The 25,455-nt window shown below is 40.5% G+C and overlaps 1 protein-coding gene across 2 annotated transcripts in view; it reads right to left on the bottom strand.

The window, feature by feature from the left end:
• The window catches only part of inpp5a (inositol polyphosphate-5-phosphatase A), a 288,060-nt gene that overhangs the window by 104,169 nt on the left and 158,436 nt on the right, over positions 1-25,455 (bottom strand). For both annotated transcript variants that reach the window (XM_072436661.1, XM_072436662.1), the window contains exon 9: positions 8,028-8,112. In XM_072436661.1, the coding sequence (XP_072292762.1) occupies positions 8,028-8,112 (85 nt within the window). The remainder of the gene's footprint in view (positions 1-8,027; positions 8,113-25,455) is intronic.

Here is a 25,455-nt window from a genome sequence, read left to right as displayed (position 1 = left end):
AGTCTTAATAGTCGTAATAATCGTAATAGTAGTAATAGTAGTAATAGTTGTAATAGTCGTAATAATCGTAATAATCGTAATAGTAGTAATAGTAGTAATAGTCGTAATAGTCGTAATAATCGTAATAATCGTAATAGTAGTAATAGTAGTAATAATCGTAATAGTAGTAATAGCAGTACTAGTAGTGATAGTAGTAATAGTAGTAATAATCGTAATAGTAGTAATAGTAGTACTAGTAGTGATAGTAGTAATAGTAGTAATAATAGTGATAGTAGTGATAGTAGTAATAGTAGTAATAGTAGTGATAGTAGTAATAGTAGTAATAGTAGTGATAGTAGTGATAGTAGTAATAGTCGTAATAGTCGTAATAATCGTAATAGTCATAATAGTCGTAATAGTAGTAATAGTCGTAATAGTTGTAATAATCGTAATAGTAGTAATAGCAGTGATAGTAGTAATAGTAGTAATAGTAGTAATAGTAGTAATAGTAATGATAGTAGTAATAGTAGTAATAGTAGTAATAGTAGTGATAGTAGTAATAGTAGTGATAGTAGTAATAGTAGTAATAGTAGTAATAGTAGTGATAGTAGTAATAGTAGTAATAGTAGTAATAGGATGTATGGACAAGGTTCGAAGCGCCATCTATCCAAGGCTCTTTATGCCACTGGTTAATGTCATGTTGTCAATAAATGGCAGTAACTATTCAGTTTCAGTGAAGTAACCCATATGTACCATGTAAAACGATGAATGTCGTGTACAATAAAGTAAAGCCCTCATTATCCAGCGCATGTTTCACATTCGAACGGCCTGGATAATGTATTCTGCGTCACATAAAGATGTCCGATCGCTCGCCGCGCTCATTCCAGTTTCCTTTAAAGCTCGTTGCAGAATAATATTGTGCCACAGTGAAACAAATAGCCCGAGCCGAGCTTTTACCCACGCGATACCATTATTACTGAAGCAGAGAAACTGGGGGCCCCCGGCAGCGCAGAGCCCGAATCAATCTGAGATAAGTCTGGCCGATCGATGCGCGGCCCATCTACAGCCGAGCACTTGGCCGGACGATGCACTAATTGTCCTGTTGACATTAATTGTCATTAAAGGGTCCGGAACAGCTCCCAGGGCCGTGAGTTACGCCGCGCGCCAAGGTTGCAACCCATTTGTTTGTAATGACATCACGGGCTCCGGTCGGGACGCGGCTCAATCCTGGCGCGGGACGGGTTTATCTGCGGGGGAAGTGGGGCGTTTAACGAGGCGATAGCAGCCCATGACATCATCAGTCTGCAGCGCCGCCCGCTAAACGGCCCCGGGGCGTGAGGGGGCCCTGGCTAAACAGCTGAGCGCGGGGACTTTATACTGCGCCTCGTAAATGCGAGCGAGGAGCTTCCACGCGCCCCCAGTGGACGTGAGCGGAACTGCATTTATATACATTATTATGGCAGGTGTAAACTGCCCCCGAGATGAAGTTTTGATTGTAAGTTGAAAAATCAAGATAGATTTATGGATTTTAATACACCGGAAGACACCAAAGCGAGTGCATCTATTACCGTATTTTCTGGACTATAAGTTGCACCTTTTTTCATAGCTTTGGCCGGGGTGCAACTTATACTTATATACATTTACTTATACTCCCTATGTGATATTATTTGCTATTTTCACACTTTCAACCGCATTTCATACTCGCGCGACTTATATATGTTTTATTCTTCTCTATTATGCATTTTTTGGCTGGTGCGACTTATATATACCGGAAAATACGGTAATTTAATGTATATTTTTAAACTATCCAACAAATTGCTTACAATGTCTACAAAAAATCTGTGGAAAGATTTTTATAGTGACCCATAACGAGGTTGCGATGTAGGGCTGTGATAATTGGATTCAATAATTGTGAAGAGTCGACTATTACAATAATCGTTAATACAACTGTTTGATGATCCTTATTATTACCGTATTTTCCGGAGTATAAGTCGCACCAGCCAAAAAATAATAGAGAAGAAAAAAAAAAACATATACAAGTCGCACTGGAGTATGAAATGTGGTTGCAAGTGTGACAATAACAAATCATACGACATATATCGTCCCTCGCCACCACAGACATTGCTTAATTCGTCTTTCACTGTCGCCGTCAGAGGCAACCGTTGTTGTGACAAAAATAAATTTTATTGAATTGAATATAAGTTGCTCCAGAGTATATGTAGATACAGTACAGACCAAAAGTTTGGACACACCTTCTCATTCAAAGAGTTTTCTTTATTTTCATGACACACTGATGATTCACACTGAAGACATGAAAACTATGAATGAACACATGTGGAATTATATACTTATAAAAAGTGTGAAACAACTGAAAATATGTCGTATATTCTAGATTCTTCATAGTATCCACCTTTAGCTTTGATCACTGCTTCGCTCACTCTTGGCGTTCTCCTGATGAGCTTCAAGACGTCGTCGCCTGAAATGCTCTTACAACAGTCTTGACGTCCAGAGATGCTCAGCACTTTAGGCCCTTTCGCCTTCACTCTGCGGTGTGTGTCCAAACTTTTGGTCTGTACCGTACATATAAATATAAGTGGCACCCCGGCCAATACTATGAAAAAAGGTGCGACTTATAGTCCGGAAAATACGGTAAACAAACCGGCTAAAACTGTTCACGGACGCCGACGATCCCCTCGCCTCTCTCTGGGCCACAGCGCTAACTTCCTGAGGGTGAGTCCCCCCCCACACACATTCTCATTTAGCCTTACAAATTGATATGTGTGTGTGCGTGTGTGTGTGTGCGCGTTTGTGTGTGTGTGTGTGCGTTTGTTTGTGTGTGTGTGTGTGTGCGTTTGTGTGTGTGTGCGTTTGTGTGTGTGTGCGTGCGTGTGCGTGCGTTTGTTTGTGTGTGTGCGTTTGTGTGCGTGTGTGTGTGTGTGCGTTTGTGTGTGTGTGCGTTTGTGTGTGTGTGCGTGCGTGTGCGTGCGTTTGTTTGTGTGTGTGCGTTTGTGTGCGTGTGTGTGTGTGCGTGTGTGCGTTTGTGTGCGTGCGTGCGTGTGCGTGCGTTTGTTTGTGTGTGTGCGTTTGTGTGCGTGTGTGTGTGTGCGTGTGTGTGTGTGCGTGTGTGTGTGTGCGTTTGTGTGCGTGCGTGCGTGTGCGTGCGTTTGTTTGTGTGTGTGCGTTTGTGTGCGTGTGTGTGTGTGCGTGTGTGTGTGTGCGCGTGTGTGCGTGCGTGTGTGTGTGCGTGTGTGCGTGTGTTTGTGCGGCGGTGAATGGCGGCGCATACGAAAGGAGCAGCATGGCGCGGCGAAGGGGGCAGCGACGGACACACAGCTCGGACACGGCCCAGGAAGAGGGGTCGCGACCTTTTACAGCACCCGGGCTACCTACCACAGAGCCCCGGAGCCGCTCTAGCACAGTGTTAGCGCGCGAGAGCTAGCCGCGTTAGCCGCATTAGCCACAGGACATAAACGCTGCTAGGCGACGGGCCCAAACATCCAAACGACTTTTGGCTGGAGACGCTTTTCTTTTGGCCGTTTGTGACAGAGCGATGAAAACACACAATGTCCCAGAAAACTAAATGCCTCTTTTGGTTGTTGAGGTTGTTTTTTATTTATTTCTATCTTACTTTATTAATGTTTAATTATCGTGTATAGTATATGTGTCATTATAGATTTGTTTTGGCTACATTAAAGCTATTATTTTAGCATAATTATAACATATTCCTTTCTGCATTCTGAGTTTTATGGTCATTTCTGTTTTTTTTTCCATTTTATTTTACTTATTTATTGCTAGTGAATGACTTTGTGTTGATTTGATCTTTGCTTTTATGGCTTTTTTTGTTGTTTTATGTTTGTGTGTCTGTGTAGCACTTTGGAAACTGTTTTGTTCATAAAAATGTGCCGTTTAAATAAAGTGGATTTGAAATTTGTACAAATCCAACAACAAAATAAATAGATTCATAACATATTGGAGATCAAATTGAATTATTTTTTTGCTGTCATTAATAATAATTAGGGGGAAAACAAAAATGTCAAGTTTTCGGTCGATCATAAATAATAATTTAATTGGAATTATTAGGATTTATGCACAACAACAACAGTCAGGGGAAAGTTTTGAGTGAATTAGCTGGACTTTTTGTATCGACTGAACAGTTAAATCAGTTCTTATGAAGTCGTTTTTGTGGGAAATCCTAATAATATTGAAAACTACTGCCATAATGAAGACGTTTATAAATAAAGTACACGTACGTTCTTCACATTAAATACACGTTTGCGCCGTTTGCACTTCAGTCCAAATCATCCTCATCTGTAATGAAATGTTTTCCTTTTGACTCAATCAAACCGCTCACAAACACACTTTCCACGAAGGCGTTTGCGTTTAACGAGATCCGCGCTAACTTTTTTCCGTGATATCAAATCCGGGCCTAAATGCGAAGCGGGTGATGCGGTCGCCGCGGTGAATGGGAGCAGTGTTTTCCCACATCTGCTGTTGTGGACACTGGACATCCCGTAAACCCGCTCCGGAGCAACAGATGTTCACATGATCGGCGACTGAATGTGATCCGATTAGAGCGGCCAATCAAATGTACTGAGCAAACTCTGTGGCCATCGATCAGGCGAGTTGACGGACGGCTAAGTGCTGACATGTGACGTTATGTGCGCTGACCCGCTTCGTGCGGCGACGGTCGTAACGCTGCGTGTGTTTGATTTAAACGTCTGCTTCACGGGTTAAAACGACAAAAACAATACTAAAGGGTTAGCGCGTACTTTTGGAACTTTTGTGTACGTTTTCTGGTGAGGATGTTATTGCTTTGTACAGCGTTAAACCTACAGTATCACCGTGGAGATTATTACCGTATTTTCTGAAGTATAAGTCGCACCAGCCAGAAAATGCATAATAGAGAAGAAAAAAACATATATAAGTCACACTGGAGTATGAAATGCAGTTGCAAGTGTGAAAATAACAAATAATATCACATATAAGTCGCTCCGGAGTATAAGTATAAGTATAAATATAAGTATAAGTCGCACCCCGGCCAAAACTATGAAAAAAGGTGCAACTTATAGTCCAGAAAATACGGTAGAGAAGAAAAAAACATTTAGGTTGCACTGGAGTATGAAATGCGGTTGCAAGTGTGAAAATGACAACTAATATCACAAATAAGTCGCTCCAGAGTATAAGTATAGAAGTATAAATATAAGTATAAGTCGCACCCCGGCCAAAACTATGAAAAAAGGTGCTACTTATAGTCCGGAAAATACGGTAGGTTGGTGGTTAATATATTGATTATTCAGGTCGCGATAGAACAATAAGAAGCAAAGAACTTATAATTGTGACTATTTTAGAAGTATTTTTAGATCAATTTATCGTCCAAAAATTATATATCTAAATGTAAATAACTTTTTATCTGGCTGTTATTGTCGAATTTAACTTTATTTTGTCTTAGTTACATTCTCTAAAGCCGGTTATACGTTATTGCTTTGCCTAGAATGCGCCGCAGTGCAGCATTAAACCTACAGTATCACCATGGAGATTAGTAGGTTAGTGGATACTCCAGATTATTCATGTTGTGATACAACACTAAGAACCAAAGAAATTATAATTGTGACTATTTTAGAAGTATTTTTAGATCAATCTATCGTCCCCCCCCAAAAAAGACATGTAAATAACTTTTTTTTATCTGTTTGAGAAGATTAAAGGCTTTTAAGTGCGCCTTATAGTGCGGAAAATACGGTAAATGCGGGTTAGGGTTAAGGTGGATTTGTGCTCGAGCGAGGGTAATTTAATTTTATTTTATTATGTCTTTCACAAACTTGAGGAACAGTGACATGTCAGACAATTTAAATGAAAGAATGTATTTGGTGTATTTATACTTGTCGTACGTATAAATACTAGTTTTACACCAATCAAGCAGGTAAAAGTCGACACTAGGGACACATGCTTTAAGTTTATGCATATTTTAAACAAAAGAAAACACTTTTTGACTCTCTAAACATGAACTCAACAAAATAAAGTCGCTCTTGTATATTTGTATTTGTCAAATAAACAGAAAAGTGACATTAAAATGTTTTTTGCCAGTGTTTCCTGGTTAATTTCCTGATGTGATGTCATCAATTACAAACAGGAAGTGACAATATAAACCTAAATAATGTGCTATTCTGGAATAACATATTTTTTAGGTCGTTTCTTAGGTCATTTTGAGCTCATCGACTCGTTCAGCCCTGGCGCCGCCCGCTCGCCGTCGCCCCCGCTGGCCGCGCGCCGCCACTGCGCCCCCCTTTCACCTCATTGTACCACACAGAGTGCAGTCCTTCCTAAGTCATTTAAAAAAGCCGTTCATTCATTATGCCGGGCCCCTCCTCTTCCCTTGGCCCCTCAATGGGGAACAATGGCCACACCTTGAACAGGCCCAGTGACTTGAGAGCCATTGTCCCGCTTCAGCAGTGGCCCCCAAACAAGTGGCTGTTATCTCCAGCCCCGCAACACTGTCTATGGTGGTCCCCTTTACTGCTAAGGCCGCTGCACCTTTGGCTTCGTGTGCACCCACAGCTCAGAGGAGGGGGCCCGGGGCGGGTGAGGAGGGGCCCGGGGCGGGTGAGGAGCGGGTGAGGCGACGGGGGGGAGGACTGAATGGCAACCGTAACGTAACAATGCAGTCGGAGGGATGGAAGGCAAACACAGCTGGGCCGGCCACAGTCCAGCGTTTAACGACGGAGCACAACAAACTAAACTAGTATTTTTTTGTATTTATTGACCGTTGTTTGGCCGGGAAAGTGAGAAGAAAGAGTCGGGAGATAAACTCGAACGGTGCGCGACAATTGTTGGATTGAGGTGAATTGTACCAGAGTTGCAAAGTTTGTTTTGTTTTTTTGTAGCGCGCTCCTGAGTGGCACTTTAACGTCATGAAAAAGGAGATTTTTGGAAGTTTTTCCAAGTCTTTTTCACGTTAATAAACCAGTAATGACTGAAACACGACCCGATAACAGTTTATTTTACGTTTTAAAGCCGATTATTGATGTTAAATATACTTTTATGCTAAGCTAACTGGTTCGGCTGCGACGCACAACTTTTAAATAGTAAATGCATTTGTGTTTTGCATCTTCTGGGCTTTTTGTATTCACATGTCACTCTCCAAAACTCCAAAAATCCATGTTGATTCATGTATTGTTTTGGTATTTTAATAATTAATATAACACTTTACTGAAGAAAATGTGTAATTAGTAGTTTCATAAGCCCATCTTTTGTACATGGATTATTAGAAACTTTTTTTCTTTATATTCTGTGAACATATATTGTGTGTTTTGGCGCCAATTTTGCAATTTACTATTAATATTGTGTGTGTATTTTAATTGCCTTTCACATGCTCACTTGTTTTTTAAATATTGTTTGCATCGTAGCCTATTAATGTGGCCAAATCAGAGCGTGTGTGAATAAAGTTCTTCAAAGTGATACAAATTCAAAAGACTGCAGAGAAACGCCGGTAGACTCTTGATTTTGTGACAATTCAACGAATTAAAAACATTTTAGATCAAAACGAAACATTTCAGAGGCAAATGGTAAAAGGACTTTTAGGAGAAAAAAATAATAATACAAAAATAATAATAAAGTTTATAAGGACAAAACAGGTGCAAGATATGATACAAATATAAGTGTCGTCATGAGATCATTTAATATTGTAAAACTGACGCTTATAATAAATAGCATGTGCCAAATTAAATGACCAACACAAAATTAAATAAAGTAGATGAAATAAATGAAATAAATAAAATAGATAAAATAAAATAAATAAAATAGATAAAATAAATAAAAAATATAACATTTATAAAATACAATTAAAAGAAATAATAAAAGAAATAAAAGAAAATAGTATTTGGAATAAAATAAAAAAAAATAAAAAACACTTCTGACAAAACGTTTGTTGTTCTATTTCAGAACATGAATAGTGTTACAAGTAGAAGAAGAGGAGTAAAAGAGCAGTGCAGCATCAGAGCATCAGAGCGGTCACTGCAGGGCTCTTCTGTGTCCAGTGCCATGTGCAAACTCACCTCAATGACCTGCTTCGAGTCCAGCCGAAAGTTGAAATCTCCAAAGAGGAAAAATGGCAGTCTGTCGTGACGCTGGTCCGTGATCCTGAGGGACAAAAACATCATCATTTACAACGTTCTTCACTCCAGCTTCATCATCTGTAATTAGTGCCACTGATCTCTGGTAATTACATGAAGAAGAGGACAGCACCACCTACTGGACACTCAACGCTTTAGTCAAATTAGGTCAGCACAGTCTCATTATTATTATGTTATTATCATTATTAGAACTTTTAGCACGTTAAACTGGGCGTGAAATGAGACAATGAAACAATAACGAGACAGACTTTAGATCTTTAGTCCACAACGTTTAAGACAATAACATTCGTATTATCAATAAGTGGACAGTTTTTATTTGGTTATTTATTTTAGCAGCCGTTTTAGCTTTTTATTTCAGTTCCTTCTTGTGTTTTGTAACTTTGTCCTTTGTGGGGTTTTTTAATGTTTTACAGAGCGCTTTCATTAAACAATGTAGTTTTAAACTTTAAATGGCAGAACTAAACTAAACTTAACTAAACTAAAAACTAAACACAAACAAAAAACTCAACTAAAAACTAAAATAAACTAAAATAAACTCAACTAAAAACTAAACTAAACAATAAACTAAGTTAAACTAAACACTAAATAATAAACTAGACTTAAAAACTAAACCAAACCAAACTAAACACTAAACTAAAAACTAAACTAAATCAAGCTAAACACTAGACAAAACTAAACTAAAAACTAAACTCTAAACCAAACTCTAAATTACCAAAGGAGTTTATTTTTAACAATCCAGATCAGACGAAACCATTGTTGAAACTACCGTATTTTCCAGACTATAACTCGCACCTTTTTCCATAGTTTTGGCCGGGGTGTGACTTATATTTATACTTATACTTATACTCCGGAGCGACTTATATGTGATATTATTTGTTATTTTCACACTTGCAACCACATTTCATACTCCAGTGTGACTTATAAATGTTTTTTTCTTCTCTATTATGCATTTTCTGGCTGGTGCGACTTATACTCGAGAAAATACTGTAATTACGATTTGAAATTCTCACGCGCCAAAATCTCATTATTCCAAGATTCATCTTCAAAAACGGTCGAGATTCAGTTCACAATCAGATACATACGTCACAAACGATTGGATTAATTTTCGGGCGAGATCTGCGAACAAAACTATCACTTTTGAACGTATCAATAATTCCGTTGCGTCCCTTTTACCGTTTGAGCGAAAAGTTTTTGAAGTACTTTGAAACCAACTCTCCCACAGCGCAACCGGATTAACCAATAACACGGCTTTGATCATCCGCTTTGAACGGCAAATGCACTTTACGTTCAAAGCGTCCCGACGGCATCCAGACCCGTCCGTTGATCTAATATCGGCGTTTCCTCCACGTATCTGATCGCGCCGCGTTTGGGGAAGATTTGAGGCCATTCGAGAATTGGCCTGAGAAGCCAAATCTGGCCTCGACCCAAAGACGCGGGAGGATTTATCGCTCTTTAAAAACTCAAAACTCCAGTGGATTTTTAACTAAACTGTGTGTGAGTCGTGTCAATGTTCTCAGTGCTTTAAACAAAAAGTCCAGTATTATTAAAGTATAAGATATTTAATGGTAAGCGCGGCAAAAACTGAAAAATACTGAAAAATGTCGGTTTTGGACGTATGTGAAATTGTAATATTGAGTGGAATTTAATTTTTTCTTTTAATAAAATAAATCTTTTAGGGAATCATGTGCTAATTATTGTCTTCTAATTTATTTTTGGTGTAATATTTGAACTTCAGTTGCAACATTTACAGCCACATTTGACACATTTACGGTCATAATATGCAGGATATTGTCATTCGGATGATTCAAAAAATACCTGTGAATAATATAATCCTTGTCTAAATAAAGTCATTTTACTATCCTATTTCAAGTAGGGCTGGGTGTGGTTTAAAAGTACAAATACAGTACCCAACAAGGTGAAGGTACAGTTAAAAAAGGACTAAAACTGGTGCCAAAAATGTGTTTTAGTTTTCCTTCAGATGCCACAAAGTACTGATACTGTACATGAAAACTGTGTAAAATGACCCAGCCTTAACTTGACACGTCATTTTAAAGATTTTGAACAGGAAATGAACACACAGAGTCAAAGGTTAAATATTTACACTGTGTAGATATTGTTTCTTTGCAGTGCATCATCGCGAAGCAGGAAAATCGCTTTAAAAACAAAAAAAAACTCCTGATTTTTAACCAAACTGTGTTTGAGTCGTGTCAATGTTCCCAGTGCTTTATACAAAAAGTCCAGCATTGATAAAGTATAAGATATTCAATGGTAAATGCGGCAAAAACTGAAAAATACTGAACAATTTCGGTTTTGGACGTATACGGTATTGTATTGAGTGGAATAAAAAAAAAAACATTATAATAAAATAAGTATTTTCAAATTAGGGCATCAAGTGCTAATTATTGTCTACAAATTTATTTTTTGTGTAATATTTGAACATCAGTTGGAACTTTTACAGCCACATTTGACACATTTAGGGTCTTAATATTCAGGATATTGTCATTCGGATGATAAAAAAAATACATGTAAATAATCCTTAAAAAAGTAAAAGTAATTTTACTATCCTATTTCATGTAGGGCTAGGTATCGTTTAAAAGTACAAGTGCAGTAGCCAACAAGAGTGAACATGCAGTTAAAAAAGGAACTAAAACTGGCGCCAGAAATGTATTTTAGAAGGAAAAAATAACGAGTCAGAAATAAGACAATTTTACATTTAAAAACAACTTAAACACCAAAATCTGGGTCAAAAGTTAAAGATTTACTCTGTAGATATCGTTTCTTTGCAGTGTTTCTCATAGACTTTATTTTTTCCTCATACAATACCTATTTTCAGCAAAAATAAGGCAAAATATAACGCGTCCAGGTTGTTTTTAGACTTTTGTGGAGCGTTTTAGACCGTGTGGCGCTCCAGAGTCTCCTAATCGAGGGAAACACTGATCTGGCCTTAAATCCTCATCGTGAAGCAGGAAAATCGCTCCAAAAACGCACCTTAAGTGACAAATAATTAACTCGGGAGCGTCGTCGGCCACTTAGATCACAGCGAGAGGGGAGAAGAAGCCAAGGCGGGCGTGGCACCGGCTTCTGTGTGTAATGGATGATTTTGGGGGATGCTCGGCTCGCCATCTCCTTCGCTAATCGTGCGGATAAATCTTCCCAAGGCCGAGATAACAATATATTTAGTAAAAGAAAAAAGAAAAAGCAGGAGCAGGAGCCTCGACGTGGCGGGTCCCGGGGCGAGGAAGAGGCAGGAAGAGCGTTCAGCATGAGCCACGACCCGGGACAGAACACGCATCATGAGCCTGTGACGCTTCAGTGCTTTAGTCGATTAATCGGTCGATGGCGTCTGAGTCGACCGAAAATGTTGTGATGTTTAGATTAAAAAGGATTCACGGCAAAAAGGAGACGATGTGGAGTGAGTCTGCTGCAGATTTGTGAATGAATCATGAGTTTAATCCAACTTGAACATCCATAATATATAAACGCACTGGTTACTACTACTTTCCTGTATAAATAGTTATTTCTTAGTCTTCCTCTTCTCCTTCTCCTTCCTCTTCTCCTTCTTCCTCTTATCCTTCTTCCTCTTCTACTTCCTCCTTCTTCTTCTTCCTCTTATCCTTCTTCCTCTTCTCCTTCTTCCTCTTATCCTTCTTCCTCTTATCCTTCTTCTTCTTCCTCTTATCCTTCTTCCTCTTCTTCCTCCTCTTCTACTTCCTCCTTCTTTCTCTTATCCTTCTTCCTCTTCTACTTCCTCCTTCTCCTTCTTCCTCTTATCCTTCTTCCTGTTCTTCCTCCTCTTCTACTTCCTCCTTCTCCTTCTTCCTCCTCTTCTACTTCCTCCTTCTCCTTCTTCCTCTTCTTCCTCCTCTTCTACTTCCTCCTTCTCCTTCTTCCTCTTATCCTTCTTCCTCTTCTTCCTCCTCTTCTTCCTCCTCCTTCTCCTTCCTCCTCTTATCCTTCTTCCTCTTCTTCCTCCTCTTCTACTTCCTCCTTCTCCTTCTTCCTCTTATCCTTCTTCCTCTTCTTCCTCCTCTTCTTCTACTTCTTCCTCTTTTTCTTCTACTTCTTCCCCTTCTTCCTCCTCCTCTTTCCTCTTCTTCTTCCTCCTTCTCCTTCCTCCTCCTTCAGTGCCACCTACTGTAGTTGCACGTCCCAGACTTTATTCTTTAGACTTTAGACTTTATTCTTTACACTTCATTCTCTTGTATTCTTTGGCGTGAGATAAACAGAGATACTTGATACTTTTATTGGCTCCAGTCGACTACAGCTCTAATACTACATCAGAAATCACAATAAATCATACCACAAGCTTCTTTAACTAAATGCAGCGTTCAGCAGTTCAGAATAACAACAGAGGGAACTACATAGACCATGATCCTTTGCTCCATTTCAGTGCAAACATGAAGAAATAACTCACTAAACATATTTTAAAACGAGTTGGGCCAAAGTGGAGGAATTGTAAAAGTAGCATAAAGCCTCACAAATATCTTAATAAATATTGTACTGCGAGATATAAAGTATATAGTGATAATATTGTACTGGAAGAGTTGAATTTCCGTGACGTTGGCGACACATTTTGTCATTTCGCTGCATATTCAACTTAAACGGCTGAACTGAACAGAAATGAAGTGTTCATTTTACGATTTCAACTCAAAAGAAGCTTTGTAGAGTGAGAAACGCAAGTGATCATCATAAACTTTGACTTGTTTGCACTTATTAAAAACGAATAAAACAAAGATGATTCATTTCCTGGTAAAAAACAGAGTTAAAACAGGTCAAAACTCGGCTCCAAACCGCATACTTTGACTTCTTTTTACTGACAAAGGAGCGGTTCTTGATTTAAAACAACGTAATCATGTCGACCAGCAGCAGAAAGGACCCTGTAAACCACATTCAGCCGTGTTTCTTGGGGCTCTATTCAAACGGCGCCGCGGTCAGAACACTGGGCAGTAAAACGGAGAGCGTCCACGTCAGAGCGAGCGGCCGAAGGCGTGGGAACCGGACCCGGGGTCGAGACGGAGCGGGGAGCGGGGAGCGGGGCCATATTTACTGGAATATCTGGTAAATATAACGCTGCGATACACACGGGGGAGATGTGTATGAGCGGGGACCATCTTCAGGGCAATAATCCAGATTGAACGGGACAAACGTTACGTCACAGGTCAAAGAGTAAAACGCACGTAAAGATGAACGGACAAAACGACCAGAAAGAGACGGTGAAGAAGTAAAGAAGTGTTATACATTTGTCACAGTGAATACTTCTGAATAAAAGTGAAGCATTTTAAATCAAAGAATCTCTTCTTAAAAATCTCTTTTATCGTTTGGACTTTTTATGTTTACAGTATTATTTTTTTTATTTAGCATTTTCTTAGATATTTATTATATTATTATCATTATTATTAACAACTATTGAACTCCACTGGTTTTAAAGTGTAAATATTGACCAATTGATCAATATTTCCTCTATATTTGCTTGGTATTTGCTCGATAATTTCTCGATATTTGCTCAATATTTGCTTGATAATTTCTCAATATTTGCTCGATAATTTCTCGGTATTTGCTCGATATTTTCTCTATAATTGCTTTATAATTTCTCTATATTCGCTCAATATTTGCTCGATATTTGCACCTGTTGGCTTTAAAACTCTCAAAACTCCAGTTTGTAGTAAAACAAGGCTGTGGATGAGTTAGTAGTAAATACTAATTAATTACAAACACACATTTGGTGTGATAATCGCAGTGGTCATGGAAACAACAACAATCGATCTGACGACACAATCCCAAACTTTATACTTCCCTCAGGAACCATTTTAGAAGTTTACTATTCAGTATTTGTTGCTACTTTAATAGTTTCTAGTGCTGTTCAAATGGATAATTAAAAACAAATACTTAAAAAAAACAAGCAACAAAGAAAAGAAAATGATCAAAAGCAGCAATAAAAATGAAAATTGAAGTAATTTATTGACATCTGTGCAAGTTTTAGGCCATATTGCTGCATAATTATAATAATAAATGTCTTGGAATGGTACAACAGCGGTCACTACGAAAAACTGCTATTGTGAACGTAGAAAGCAGAAAAATCAAGATGACTGGAGCAACAGTTTGAAAAGTTGAACTGCAGACAAAACGTTTCATTTAGGCAGAAAAACCGAACAATACAAATGATATTTCAAAGCTATAGATACTTATACGTAGTAATATCCACAGCATCATTTAATCTGTTAATCTGTTTACTTTCTATTACGTGGGCCTGGCTTTGAAGTAAAGTTATCACGTTGGAAAGTATTGATCCGTGTTGACAGGTGCGGACGTGAATGGGGCGAGCGCGGCGGGGCCAGCGCGGCGGCAGCGGCTGGGGGCCCTTTCTGCTCCGCTTCATGCAGCTTTATATCCGCCAACAGCCGTGTCTAATGCCGGATAACAGCCGTGGCTAATGCTCGCGCGCCGCACCTTTTGTCTGACCGGGACGAGGTGCCGCGGCGGGTCAGGAAGTGCGGCCTCTGTTTGCACAAGCTACGGCTAAAGTGCTAATCGCCCGGACTCACCCAGGCCAGAGTTTAACGACCACTGCGCCTGGTTTGTCTCCAAATAAAGCGTGTTCATGGGATTCAGATGTAGCAATTCAAAAAATAAAAAAATAAAAATGACATAAAAAAGTCCTCAAAATAATTATAATCACAAATAAACTGGAAGCTAAAACCTAAGAACGGGTTTTGTTTGGTGGAAAGCCTCATATTCGGACATATTTACATTAGTTTAAAGCGCCCCCTACAGGTTGGACAAGTAACTGAACTAAAATGCAGTTAATATAAATATATTTTTAATTTTGCTAAAAATTATAAAAACATTATCACAGAATAGCACATTTTTAAGGTTTATAATTTACTTCCTGTTTGTAGTTGATGACATCACGATCATAATGTCACAATTTTCTTTATTTGACAAATAAAAATATATGAGAGCAACTTTATTTTGTTGAATTCATGTTTAAAGCGTAAAAAAATGTGTTTCTTTGTGTAAATTCTGCATAAACTTTGGCTGGAATGAGTATCCCTGGTGTGATGTCACTTCCTGTCATTTTTCTACAGATTTTTTCAACGTTTCCTCCACAAATACCTGCTCGATCGGTGTAAAACTACACTTCATATGTACAACAGGTATAAATACTCAATAGTCGATGGTAAAAACCTGTCATACGTCACTTTAACGGTTTATTAAAGTTGAGACGCTGAGAATGTTTTCACTCCAGAAAGTGCATTGTAAAAGCTGAACGTCTACACGCCGTCTAAATGTAATTATTCAACATTTTATCTCTTCAAACCAGCAAGAAAGAGGCAGGGGAAAGGTTTTATGGTGTGTTCAGGGCGAGAGCTGACGATCGACTGCTTCACGGTGCTGAATACTAGTGATGTGCCAGAGAGTTTGTTAGAGATTTTGAGCTGGAAAGGTTTAAATACTTTTTTCTCTGTTTGAAAATGTTGAATATGCACGGCTCTGTCTTATCTTAAATATATAAATGAGAAAAAAACAATATCAATTATGAAGTTGAAGTTGGATAGAACGGGAGCTAAATGTGCCAGGATTGTGTTTCATTTGAGTTGGTCTGGTCGTGTTGTATTCTGGTCTTTCTTGTTCTATAAATTAAAAAATACAATAAATACAATAAATACAAAAAATACAATAAAAATAAATAAAATAAATAAAATAAATAAAATAAATAAAATAAATAAAATAAATAAAATAAATAAAATAAATAAAATAAATAAAATAAATAAAATAAAATAAATTAAAATAAAATAAATAGAATAAATAGAATAAAAATAAAAAAGAATGCAAGTTAAATTATTGTTGTTTTTAATCAAAATGTTCAAGTTTTATGCAGCTTTCTCATTATTTACAGTACTAAATTTGATGATTGTGAGGTTGAGTTGTCCAATTGACTAAACAATAACATGAATAAATGAATGAATGAATGGAGTGTGAGCTCAAAAGCTGTTCTTTTTACTACTTTTTTAAAGACACGATTGATTTAAGGGTCATTATCAAAGTTATTTTCAAAGAAAAGCATGAGCATTTGTCAAATGTTTCATGTGGTTCTGAACTTGAACAGTTTAAAGTTTGACAAACAGTTTTAAAGTAATTTTCAGGCACTTGAAAAAGCACTTTAATGTAATTTTAGAAGAAGTGAACCTCCAATTTCTCGACTCCCTCCGCCACAAGCTTTTTGCACATGTTCTACAATAAAAAACATAAAAAAAACCTCAACAGAAAAAGCAATCTCCTGGTACGAGGGTGAGAAAAGGCCCTCGACAGTGGGGGGTCCGCTCCCTTTCGTCACCAGCGCCATCCCGACCCACTCAGGCAAACTGTAACACCGTCCCGTGACACCGGGCCACAAAGACGCACTCCTTTACACAGTCTATAAACATGCTTGCTCTGGGACGATTCATGAGCCAGTGACACCCCTAAAAGAGGCTCCCGTTTGAGGGGGGGCGGGCGCTCTTCCTCTGGGCCACACAAAAACAGGGGTCAGACGTTAATTTATAACACGGCCCCGGACTCTGCTCCCAGGGTCCTTAAACCGGCCGCACAAAAGCTCCGGCGGAATAATCCAATCAGGGCTAATGCCGCTGCACTCAGGTGGTCTCCGGGAGCTCATCTTTTATCCCGCTTCAATCATTTATTTGTGGACGCGAGAGGTTTCACTTCTAATCGTGCGACTTTTCCGATTCGATGGGCCGGACCGACGTCACATGACCTCTCTTCTGCGTGTCCTGCCCGTGTTGCTGTCCCACCGTCCAAACACATGCCGAGGTCAGTGGGCGACTTTAAACTGCCCCTAGTGGCTGAATGTGAGGGTGAACGGTTCTGTGCTGCCCCTTGTGGATGAATGTGAGGGTGAACGGTTCTGTGCTGCCCCTAGTGGCTGAATGTGAGGGTGAACGGTTCTGTGCTGCCCCTTGTGGATGAATGTGAGGGTGAACGGTTCTGTGCTGCCCCTAGTGGCTGAATGTGAGGGTGAACGGTTCAGTGCTGCCCCTAGTGGATGAATGTGAGGGTGAACGGTTCTGTGCTGCCCCTAGAGGATGAATGTGAGGGTGAACGGTTCAGTGCTGCCCCTAGTGGATGAATGTGAGCGTGAACGGTTCTGTGCTGCCCCTAGTGGATGAATGTGAGCGTGAACGGTTCTGTGCTGCCCCTAGTGGATGAATGTGAGCGTGAACGGTTCTGTGCTGCCCCTAGTGGCTGAATGTGAGGGTGAACGGTTCTGTGCTGCCCCTAGTGGATGAATGTGAGCGTGAACGGTTCTGTGCTGCCCCTAGTGGATGAATGTGAGCGTGAACGGTTCTGTGCTGCCCCTAGTGGATGAATGTGAGCGTGAACGGTTCTGTGCTGCCCCTAGTGGCTGAATGTGAGGGTGAACGGTTCTGTGCTGCCCCTAGTGGATGAATGTGAGATGGCCCCTAGTGGATGAATGTGAGGGTGAACGGTTCTGTACTGGCCCCGGTCCCGCCTAAGGCCCAAAGTTAATGGGATAGACTCCCTGAGACCCCGAACAGGAACAAGTGAGTGAATTAATTTATGTCATAGTTTTGGCTGGTGCGACTTATCGTCCGGAAAATACAGTAAATAAAAAGGATTTAACGATGCCATAATGTCGTTTCTTCATCAACTGGAACTGAAAGATACACCGACGGGGCGAGGTCCTTGCGCCCTCTGCTGGGGTCCTTGCGCCCTCTGCTAGGGTCCTTGCGCCCTCTGCTGCTTGCGCCCTCTGTTGGGGTCCTTGCGCCATCTGCTGGGTTACGCTGTCCTTTGAGCGCTCGCAATAACAAACAGAAACGTTACGCGCTGCACCTATTGACAGCCAAAAAAATCCACGATACGGACCCTTAAAGTTAATGATCGTCTCCGATAAGCGACTGAAACAAAAGTCGGACCCGCCCCCCTCCGGCCCCCGATCACATTTCTGTAAACTTCATTCTCCTGGACCGGTCAGTTTGGACTTTTTTCTTTCCCAGCGGCCGACATCCTCCAGCGGCTCGAGTCCAGATAATCCCGAGTGACTGACAGCGCCGTGATCGACCGTCCCGTGTGAGATCATGAGGGTGCATGAGGGTGCACCCGGGGGCCATGTCACCAGTACATTGACACGGTGACTTACCATAATTTGGGCTGGTCAGGTTGGACTCGGGGCACAATGGCCGGGGCTGGACGCGGCGACCCATTGTACGTAAATGTGGTCGGGGTTTCGGAAAGAATGTTAACATTGTGAAGAATGCGCCGGCGACGCGGGGGTGAATGGGCCGAGGGTGGCCCCGGGACGGACCCCCTGACACTTGGGTCGGCCTTCCCCTCGTCCCCCCTGTTCACGGGACGGTCCCGCCCCTACGCCCACGGGGGACAAGGACGGAACCGGGGACGTAGCGCGGTCACTCAGGGGTTACGCGGGACGGCGAGAGGGCCACGAACGCAACAACGTGTGTTTGGGAGAGAGATGCGCCGAAGAGGGGAGGACATTCGGCAAAGAAGGGAGGACATTCGGCAAAGATTTCAGGAAGTGGTCAATCCGGCTGCTGAGTTCGGAGTTTGATAATCAGATGTTTACGGTGTCATGGAGCATTGGAGTATGGCTGTTTATTACCGTAATATTGATAGAATTGCAATGATTAAAGACACAAAAACGTTTAATTATATTCATACCAAATAGTGAATAAAGTGTATTTCGAAAGCTTAGAATTTCGTTAAATCTCAATTTGGGATGTCAAGATTATTTGGTTAATCGATAATCGTGATTATTCAGGTCACAATATAATCGTAAGAACCGAAAAAAATTATAATCGTGACAAATTAGAAGCAAATTTAAGTTTTTCTTTTTTTTTATCAATATACAGCCCAAAAAGTGACACAAACGTTAATAACTTTTATTAATCCGGCTGTTTAAAAAAAAAAAAAATCACATTTAACTTTATTTTGACTTTCAGAAAGTTAAATAAACCGCTCACAAACTTGAGGAACAGTGACAGAAAATGAAAGATTTCACGGTTGTTTTGTCACAGTTTCAATAATCGTGAATAATCGTTAAATCGTGATATCGTTTCTTGCAACAATCAAATTCAATATCGTGACACCAAGTCTTTGTTCATGCTTTGTTAACACTAATTAAACTATAGTTATCATAAAGTGTCGCTGAAGCTCATTGTGATGTATTCATTTTTCACAGGTGTCAGTTAATCCCACAGATTCGCCGTCATTTATTTGCTGAGGAGGCTTTTAGAAAACAGCTGTCTTTTGTCATTTCTTTTGCCCCTAAATGGCAAACTGGAATTAACTCGCGGCCCTAAACTGCGGACAGCCAATTATCCGTCCCTTTGTCCGAGATGTGGGAAGATGACCCTGGTACAAAATGGACTTTTCCTTGTCATTCAGCCTTAAATTGAAGAACACACAGGTCAACAGAGAGAGGAGAGCGAGCGGGAGATTAACCTCTGCTTTGGTGGCCCCGCAGGTCGACGGGACCATAACAAAACGGCCAATAAATCAGCTGGAGATGTAAAAAAGATTGGAGAAAACCAGTAGGAATGGGCTACTTATCGGTGCCGGGAACAGGATCAAGACATCTCGGACGTTGAGATTCATCGATGTTGAAAGTTTTGCAAATGTCGCTCGAAATTTTGGAACGACATGTTGGGCCTCAAAACTACGGCCATGGACACGGTAAATGGATACCTTTGGGGTGTTCATTCGGTCGACACAAACCACGCAAAGGGCTGGACGGACATCGTAACGGACGAATTAAACGAATGGGGAAAAAATTACGTTTGTACTTGGAAATGGACAAATTTGGAGCGTTATTTAATTTTAAATGCGTCATGACTTTGTTTCTTTGCTGCTTGTTGTGATGTTTATTCATATTTTGTTTCCCCCTCTGTGGTCTGGTTCTGTTGTATTTGTGTTGTGTTTAATCTTTGAATTTTTTTTAAAAATGCTCTGAAATTTCCAGATTCTATTTGTCTAATGTCTGTGTTGTTGTCACTGTTGTTACTGTTTTGTATTTGTAAATAAAGAGAAAGAAAAAAATGTAGAAAAATTGAAAAAAATGGGGGGGAAATGTGAAAGAATAAGAACATTTTGCCAATGTTTTTGCGCCAATATTTTTCAGCGTCTAAAATATATATCAGTCCGTTTACTCAATCATGCAACAGGTTATATTACACATCAGCCACAGCAGCGAGACATATCAGTCAGTATTTGCAAAAAAAAAAAAGTCCAAATCCGACACTCCCTAAATGTCAGGATAGTGTCGTATCAAACGTGTCGTAATATTATAGTGAATTTACGATTGAGATCTGGATTATGACGCGCAAATGTAAAGTTATGAGGGAAATCTGCACGGTTCAATGTCCAAGTAAACAAAACACTCACTACAGTTTATATGTTTATTACATTGTATTATAGCCGAGGAAACGGCTTTGTCCTTGAACAAATGTGGCAGTAATAGTCCAAGTATTACTGCCATATTTTCCTACAATATTACGTAATGTTATGATTATCCTACAATAAAAAAACATCCATTTACTACATACGCTACATTTTTAAACTCTCATATTAAATGCCTTTTTTGTGCGTGTGAAATGTTTTGTTCATCTTGGATTTTGGACAAGAGTGAATGCGTTCTTTCAACTAATCGTTCAATAAACAAATTAATTAATTAACAATATTTTTAGGCGTCAATATTTACTGCACATTATTCTTTTCATATTCCTTGTACATGTGAGCTGTATTGGGTCAAACAATCATTACAAATATCAACTTTTATGACTCTATATATGTTGTTTTGAATGTGATTTTAATTCTGTAGAGTTATAATATCAGAAGAATAAAGTGGTCTTCAATAATACAGTTTATAGCAACATTTCATAAGACAATATGCCACATAATCTGTCTAAAGTGAGTGGAAAAATACAGCCAAAACATTTCACAGAGAACAGGAACCATGCGTGATTTAAGAAGATACTTTTGTCCATCTTCAATATTCAAAGTACTTTCTCGCTCGCAGAAACTCCTTCATATCTCGGCGTAGCTCGTCCCTAAACGCCACATCCTCGAACACGTCACCGATAACCCGCGGACACGTCTTGCACCCGTGACGCCGGCGCTCTGGTTAACGCCGCCGTTCCCCCCCCTCGCGTAATAAATTCACGCAGGCGGTCGGAGGACGTCCCCGGGCCCCTCCCTGCGATTGGCTGGAGCGCGGCCCCGGCCTTTCTCCCCCCGCCCCTCCCCCCTTTTAGCTCGTTGTTCTGGGAAAAGCCAAAAGGGAAACATTTAGCTTCGGGAGCCTCTTTCAGCGGCGGTGACAGTTGACTGATGACCATCTATAAACCGACAAAGCGGCGCTGTGTGGAGCCCAGCGCGGCCCACTGCCTCCCCATGGGAAACTAATTGCTTTGAATTGTTAAGGGCAACATTATTTTTCTGCCAATCATTGCTATTGAATGGGGCCGAAAATGAGCATGAAACGGGCCCATTCAGTGGACAAAACGGTTAAATGTTCCCAATGTTGATCAAATTAACTTCAACACGCTGACAATGGACTATATTTGTGTGAAAATAAAGGGGGCCCACAAAAGGCGCCTTTATGTCGGGATTTCACAGTTGTAATGTAAAACTGTTCGGAGCTGAACTGGACCCGCGGGTTTGAATGGAGGGCCCGGGGAGAAAACAAACTCGCCGCGACAAAAGGCCGAAGAGGGACGGGAGAGATAATGTGGATTTGAATTCACAATCTGCACTTTGTCAGAGACGGACTTTTACACGATTACACTGGTTATACTGCGACTACAGGCGACAGATACGTGTGTTTCAAGTGTCATCGCTGTTACGAGTACGACTGTTGTGTGTCGTCTCTGCTGCAAATGTGCTACAGTTTCTTAGCATTAGGTTTTGCAGGGATTTCTAGGGGTGAATTTAAGTTTATTTGTCCAATTGAAATAACAAAACAAAAACAATTGAAATAAAATAGCACGTTTTGGAGGTGAATTGAGACTTTTTGTGTGTGTGAAGGCAAATAATAATTGTATTTTATTACGTAATTCATTGCAGTAACAGGTGTCGTGTCACTTGTTGGACGTTTAAATAAAAGTTTAAAAAAGGATCATCAGGTTAATCGATAATTGTGATTATTTTGGTCACAATAAAACCGTAAGAACCAAAAAAATAACAATCGTGAAAATTTTAGAAGCAAATTTAAGTATTTTTTCATCAATATACAGCCCAAAAATAGACATACATGTTAAGAACTTTATTTTATCTGGCTGTTTTTGTCACATTTAACTTTATTTTGTTTTCAGAGAATTAAATATTGTAAAGACGATCACGAACTTGAGACAAAAAGTATGGGTCGGAGCATGAAAACAAAGGAAAATTAAAGATTTTTACAGTGGTCAATAATCGTGAATAATCGTTAAATCATGATGTTTTTTTCACCCAATAATCGTAACACAGGTGACATGCTTGTACTAAACTAGCACAGTATTATTATTTTATGTTAAAAATGTCAGTCTATTGTCCAAAACCATGACCTACAAACGAGCATCTCTAATAATTAGCGGAAAGGCTACGTATTGAGCATTGTAAAATCTATTCTGCGAAAGAACAAGAAGGATAACACCGTGTTTAACCATCAGAACTCTCTAATATGTCATTTCTGGTCTTATCCATATCCATTTCAAAAGGCCGTCTTAAACGCATTCCTTCACTGCGAGCGCGTCGGTATTAAAGCCTTTCTGACGCCGCTCAATAGAGAGGTCCGTCTGCTAAACGCTCTTCCCGCTCGCCTTTGTTCCCTAGAGGATTCTTGGAGCACTCGGCAGATAAACAGTGTTCGGCGTTTAAAAGGGCCGCGGAGGAAAAGCTTATCTGATGTCGCCTCAATGGGCCGCGAGCGCCATTATAGCCCCGCGATTAGCACGACGGGCGGCCGCTGTGGGGGGGTGGGACCTAAGCTGCTGGTGTGTTCGCGGACCCCCTCCACGGAGCCGGAGATCAGAGCGCCGCCGGGAGGGACGACGGGGTAAAGACAGGACAGGGACTTCAGCCACAAAAGAGTCTTTAAAGGGGAATAATGTAGGTTTGATTAACGTCAGGCCTAATTAAAGGACATATATGATGCGACATTGATGCTTTGGAGCTTTAAAATCATACTATAACACTGTTTCCTTATCGAGAACATACGTTAGCTGGATTCACGCTCGTTTCTTTAAAACTGTTTGCGAGGTCCTGTCCTAAAAAATAAGCACTCCGTTTCAAATTTCCTCGATTTTTTGACGTCAAAAACAGAAATCCGGAGGTCTGTGCCGATCCGCGGTCCATCGATCGTTGCTAGACTCGTTCTGAGCATTTCTGCCCTCGAAACAACATTCGTTATAACTGCATGCTCGTATTAGCATGTTAGCATTTATGGTAATACCATCTGCTGCCAATAGAGGACATGCTGACGGATAGAGAGTAATGTATGCTTTTAGTAGATAAAACATGTTATAAGGTCAATCTGACTGTAGACAAGCGACACTATCAGGCCAAGTTACAAGTCGAGGGTTTCATTTATGAATATTTACGAGGATTTTTAACTAAAAACGTGCGTAAAGACGAAACGCAAACGTCCAAAAGCGTCCTCTGTCCTGCTCACGGCTCGTCTCTCTGGGCTTCTTCCACCTCTGAACGCTCCGGGGCACTAAAATCGCACACTGAACTTAACAAACGTCACGTGCGCAACAGTTTTGAACATGGGCACGCTTTACAAATAAGCAAGAACAAGCAAGAACCGTCCCGACAGAGCGCTGACATCTCCGTCGACGCTCGAAAGGTGCCTAGCTGGACCCTCGACCAGAAAGATTACACGTAGACCACCTTTCTCCCCCAAACACAAATATGTAATCTCCGCCGGCGGTGTGTTCACAAGCCCCTCCTCAAAGCCGGGAGATTAGAGCGCCGCGCGGAAAAAAGAGAGCGAAAGAGAAAACGGGGGAAAAAAGAGAGAGAGAGCGAAAGTGAGAGGGGTTTGGCTTTTCCTGCTCTCCTTTCAGGGGGTAAAGGAGTCAGTGGGGCGCACAATGGCCCAAAAGCCGGTTCCCAAACGGGGGCCTGAATGGGACTCTGTTGGTGGCAGCGCCGCATTCAAAGCCGCTCCCATTGGGCACATTGTCCTGGAGGATGGCGGCAGGAGAATGCAGTTTGCCGGTGGCTGCCAAAAGGTTAGCGGGCGCAGTGAAAGGAGCCGGCCATTATTCACCGCCCTTTTACAGAGCCCGGGGACCCCTGAGCCCCCCTATCCCCCCCCCCCCCCCCCCCGGGGACGACGGCGAAAGCGTTATACGAGTCGGTGAACGTGTCACGACCTACAGCCTGAAACGTGCGACGGTAAAAGAGAGTCGTGGAGTTTGAGCCTTATTTAGGAATAACAAGCATTGTGTGAGCCGTTTTGTTGAAAATACGCAAAATATTAGTACCGTATTTTCTGGAGTATAAGTCGCACCAGCCAAAAGATGCATAATAGAGAAAAAAAAACACTGCACTTGCACTGGAGTATGAAATGCGGTTGCAAGTGTGAAAATAACAAATAATATCACATATAAGTCGCTCTGGAGAATAAGTATATAAGTATAAATATAAGTATAAGTCGCACCCCGGCCAAAGCTATGAAAAAAGGTGCGAATTATAATCTGGAAAATACGGTATTTGGAATAACAAGCATTGTATTGGATGTTTTTTTGAAAATAGGCGAAATATTAGTACCATGTTTTGCTGGAGTATAAGTCGCACTGGAGTATAAGTCGCACCAGCCAAAAAATGCATAAAAGAGAAGAAAAAAACATATATAAGTCACACTGGAGTATGAAATGCGGTTGCAAGTGTGAAAATAACAAATAATATCACATATAAGTCGCTCCGGAGTAAAAGTATAAGTATATAAGTATAAGTCGCACCCCGGCCAAAACTATGACTTATAGTCAGGAAAATACGGTATTTTCTTCCTGTTGCCATGTGCTCTAGTTCTGAGAAAGCTCAAGATCATTCTAAAAAATCTTTTGTCTTGTTCAATGTCATTTACTTTAGCATTGATGCAGTTGTTTTAGTCTCCATTAGAATCATATTTTTCATACTTTTGACAGCCCAAACTAGGGCAATTCAATTTGCAGCATCGAATTGAAATCACACTTTGAGTAGATGCAATTATTTAATCACAAAGACTGAAACTATTAACTTAATCTAATCGTCCTGTTATTGAAAAAGAAAAGAAAAGCCTCAAACACGACGCGTTTTCAGATCTCGACAAACACGTTCGACTGTT

This window comes from Eucyclogobius newberryi, unplaced genomic scaffold (assembly GCF_026437365.1).
Source record: "Eucyclogobius newberryi isolate DKJ021-1_F unplaced genomic scaffold, fEucNew1.0.hap1 SCAF_8, whole genome shotgun sequence".
Classification (NCBI taxonomy): Eukaryota; Metazoa; Chordata; class Actinopteri; order Gobiiformes; family Gobiidae; genus Eucyclogobius; species Eucyclogobius newberryi.
The sequence above is the reverse complement of the archived record's forward strand: the minus strand, read 5'-3'. Positions and strand labels throughout refer to the sequence as shown.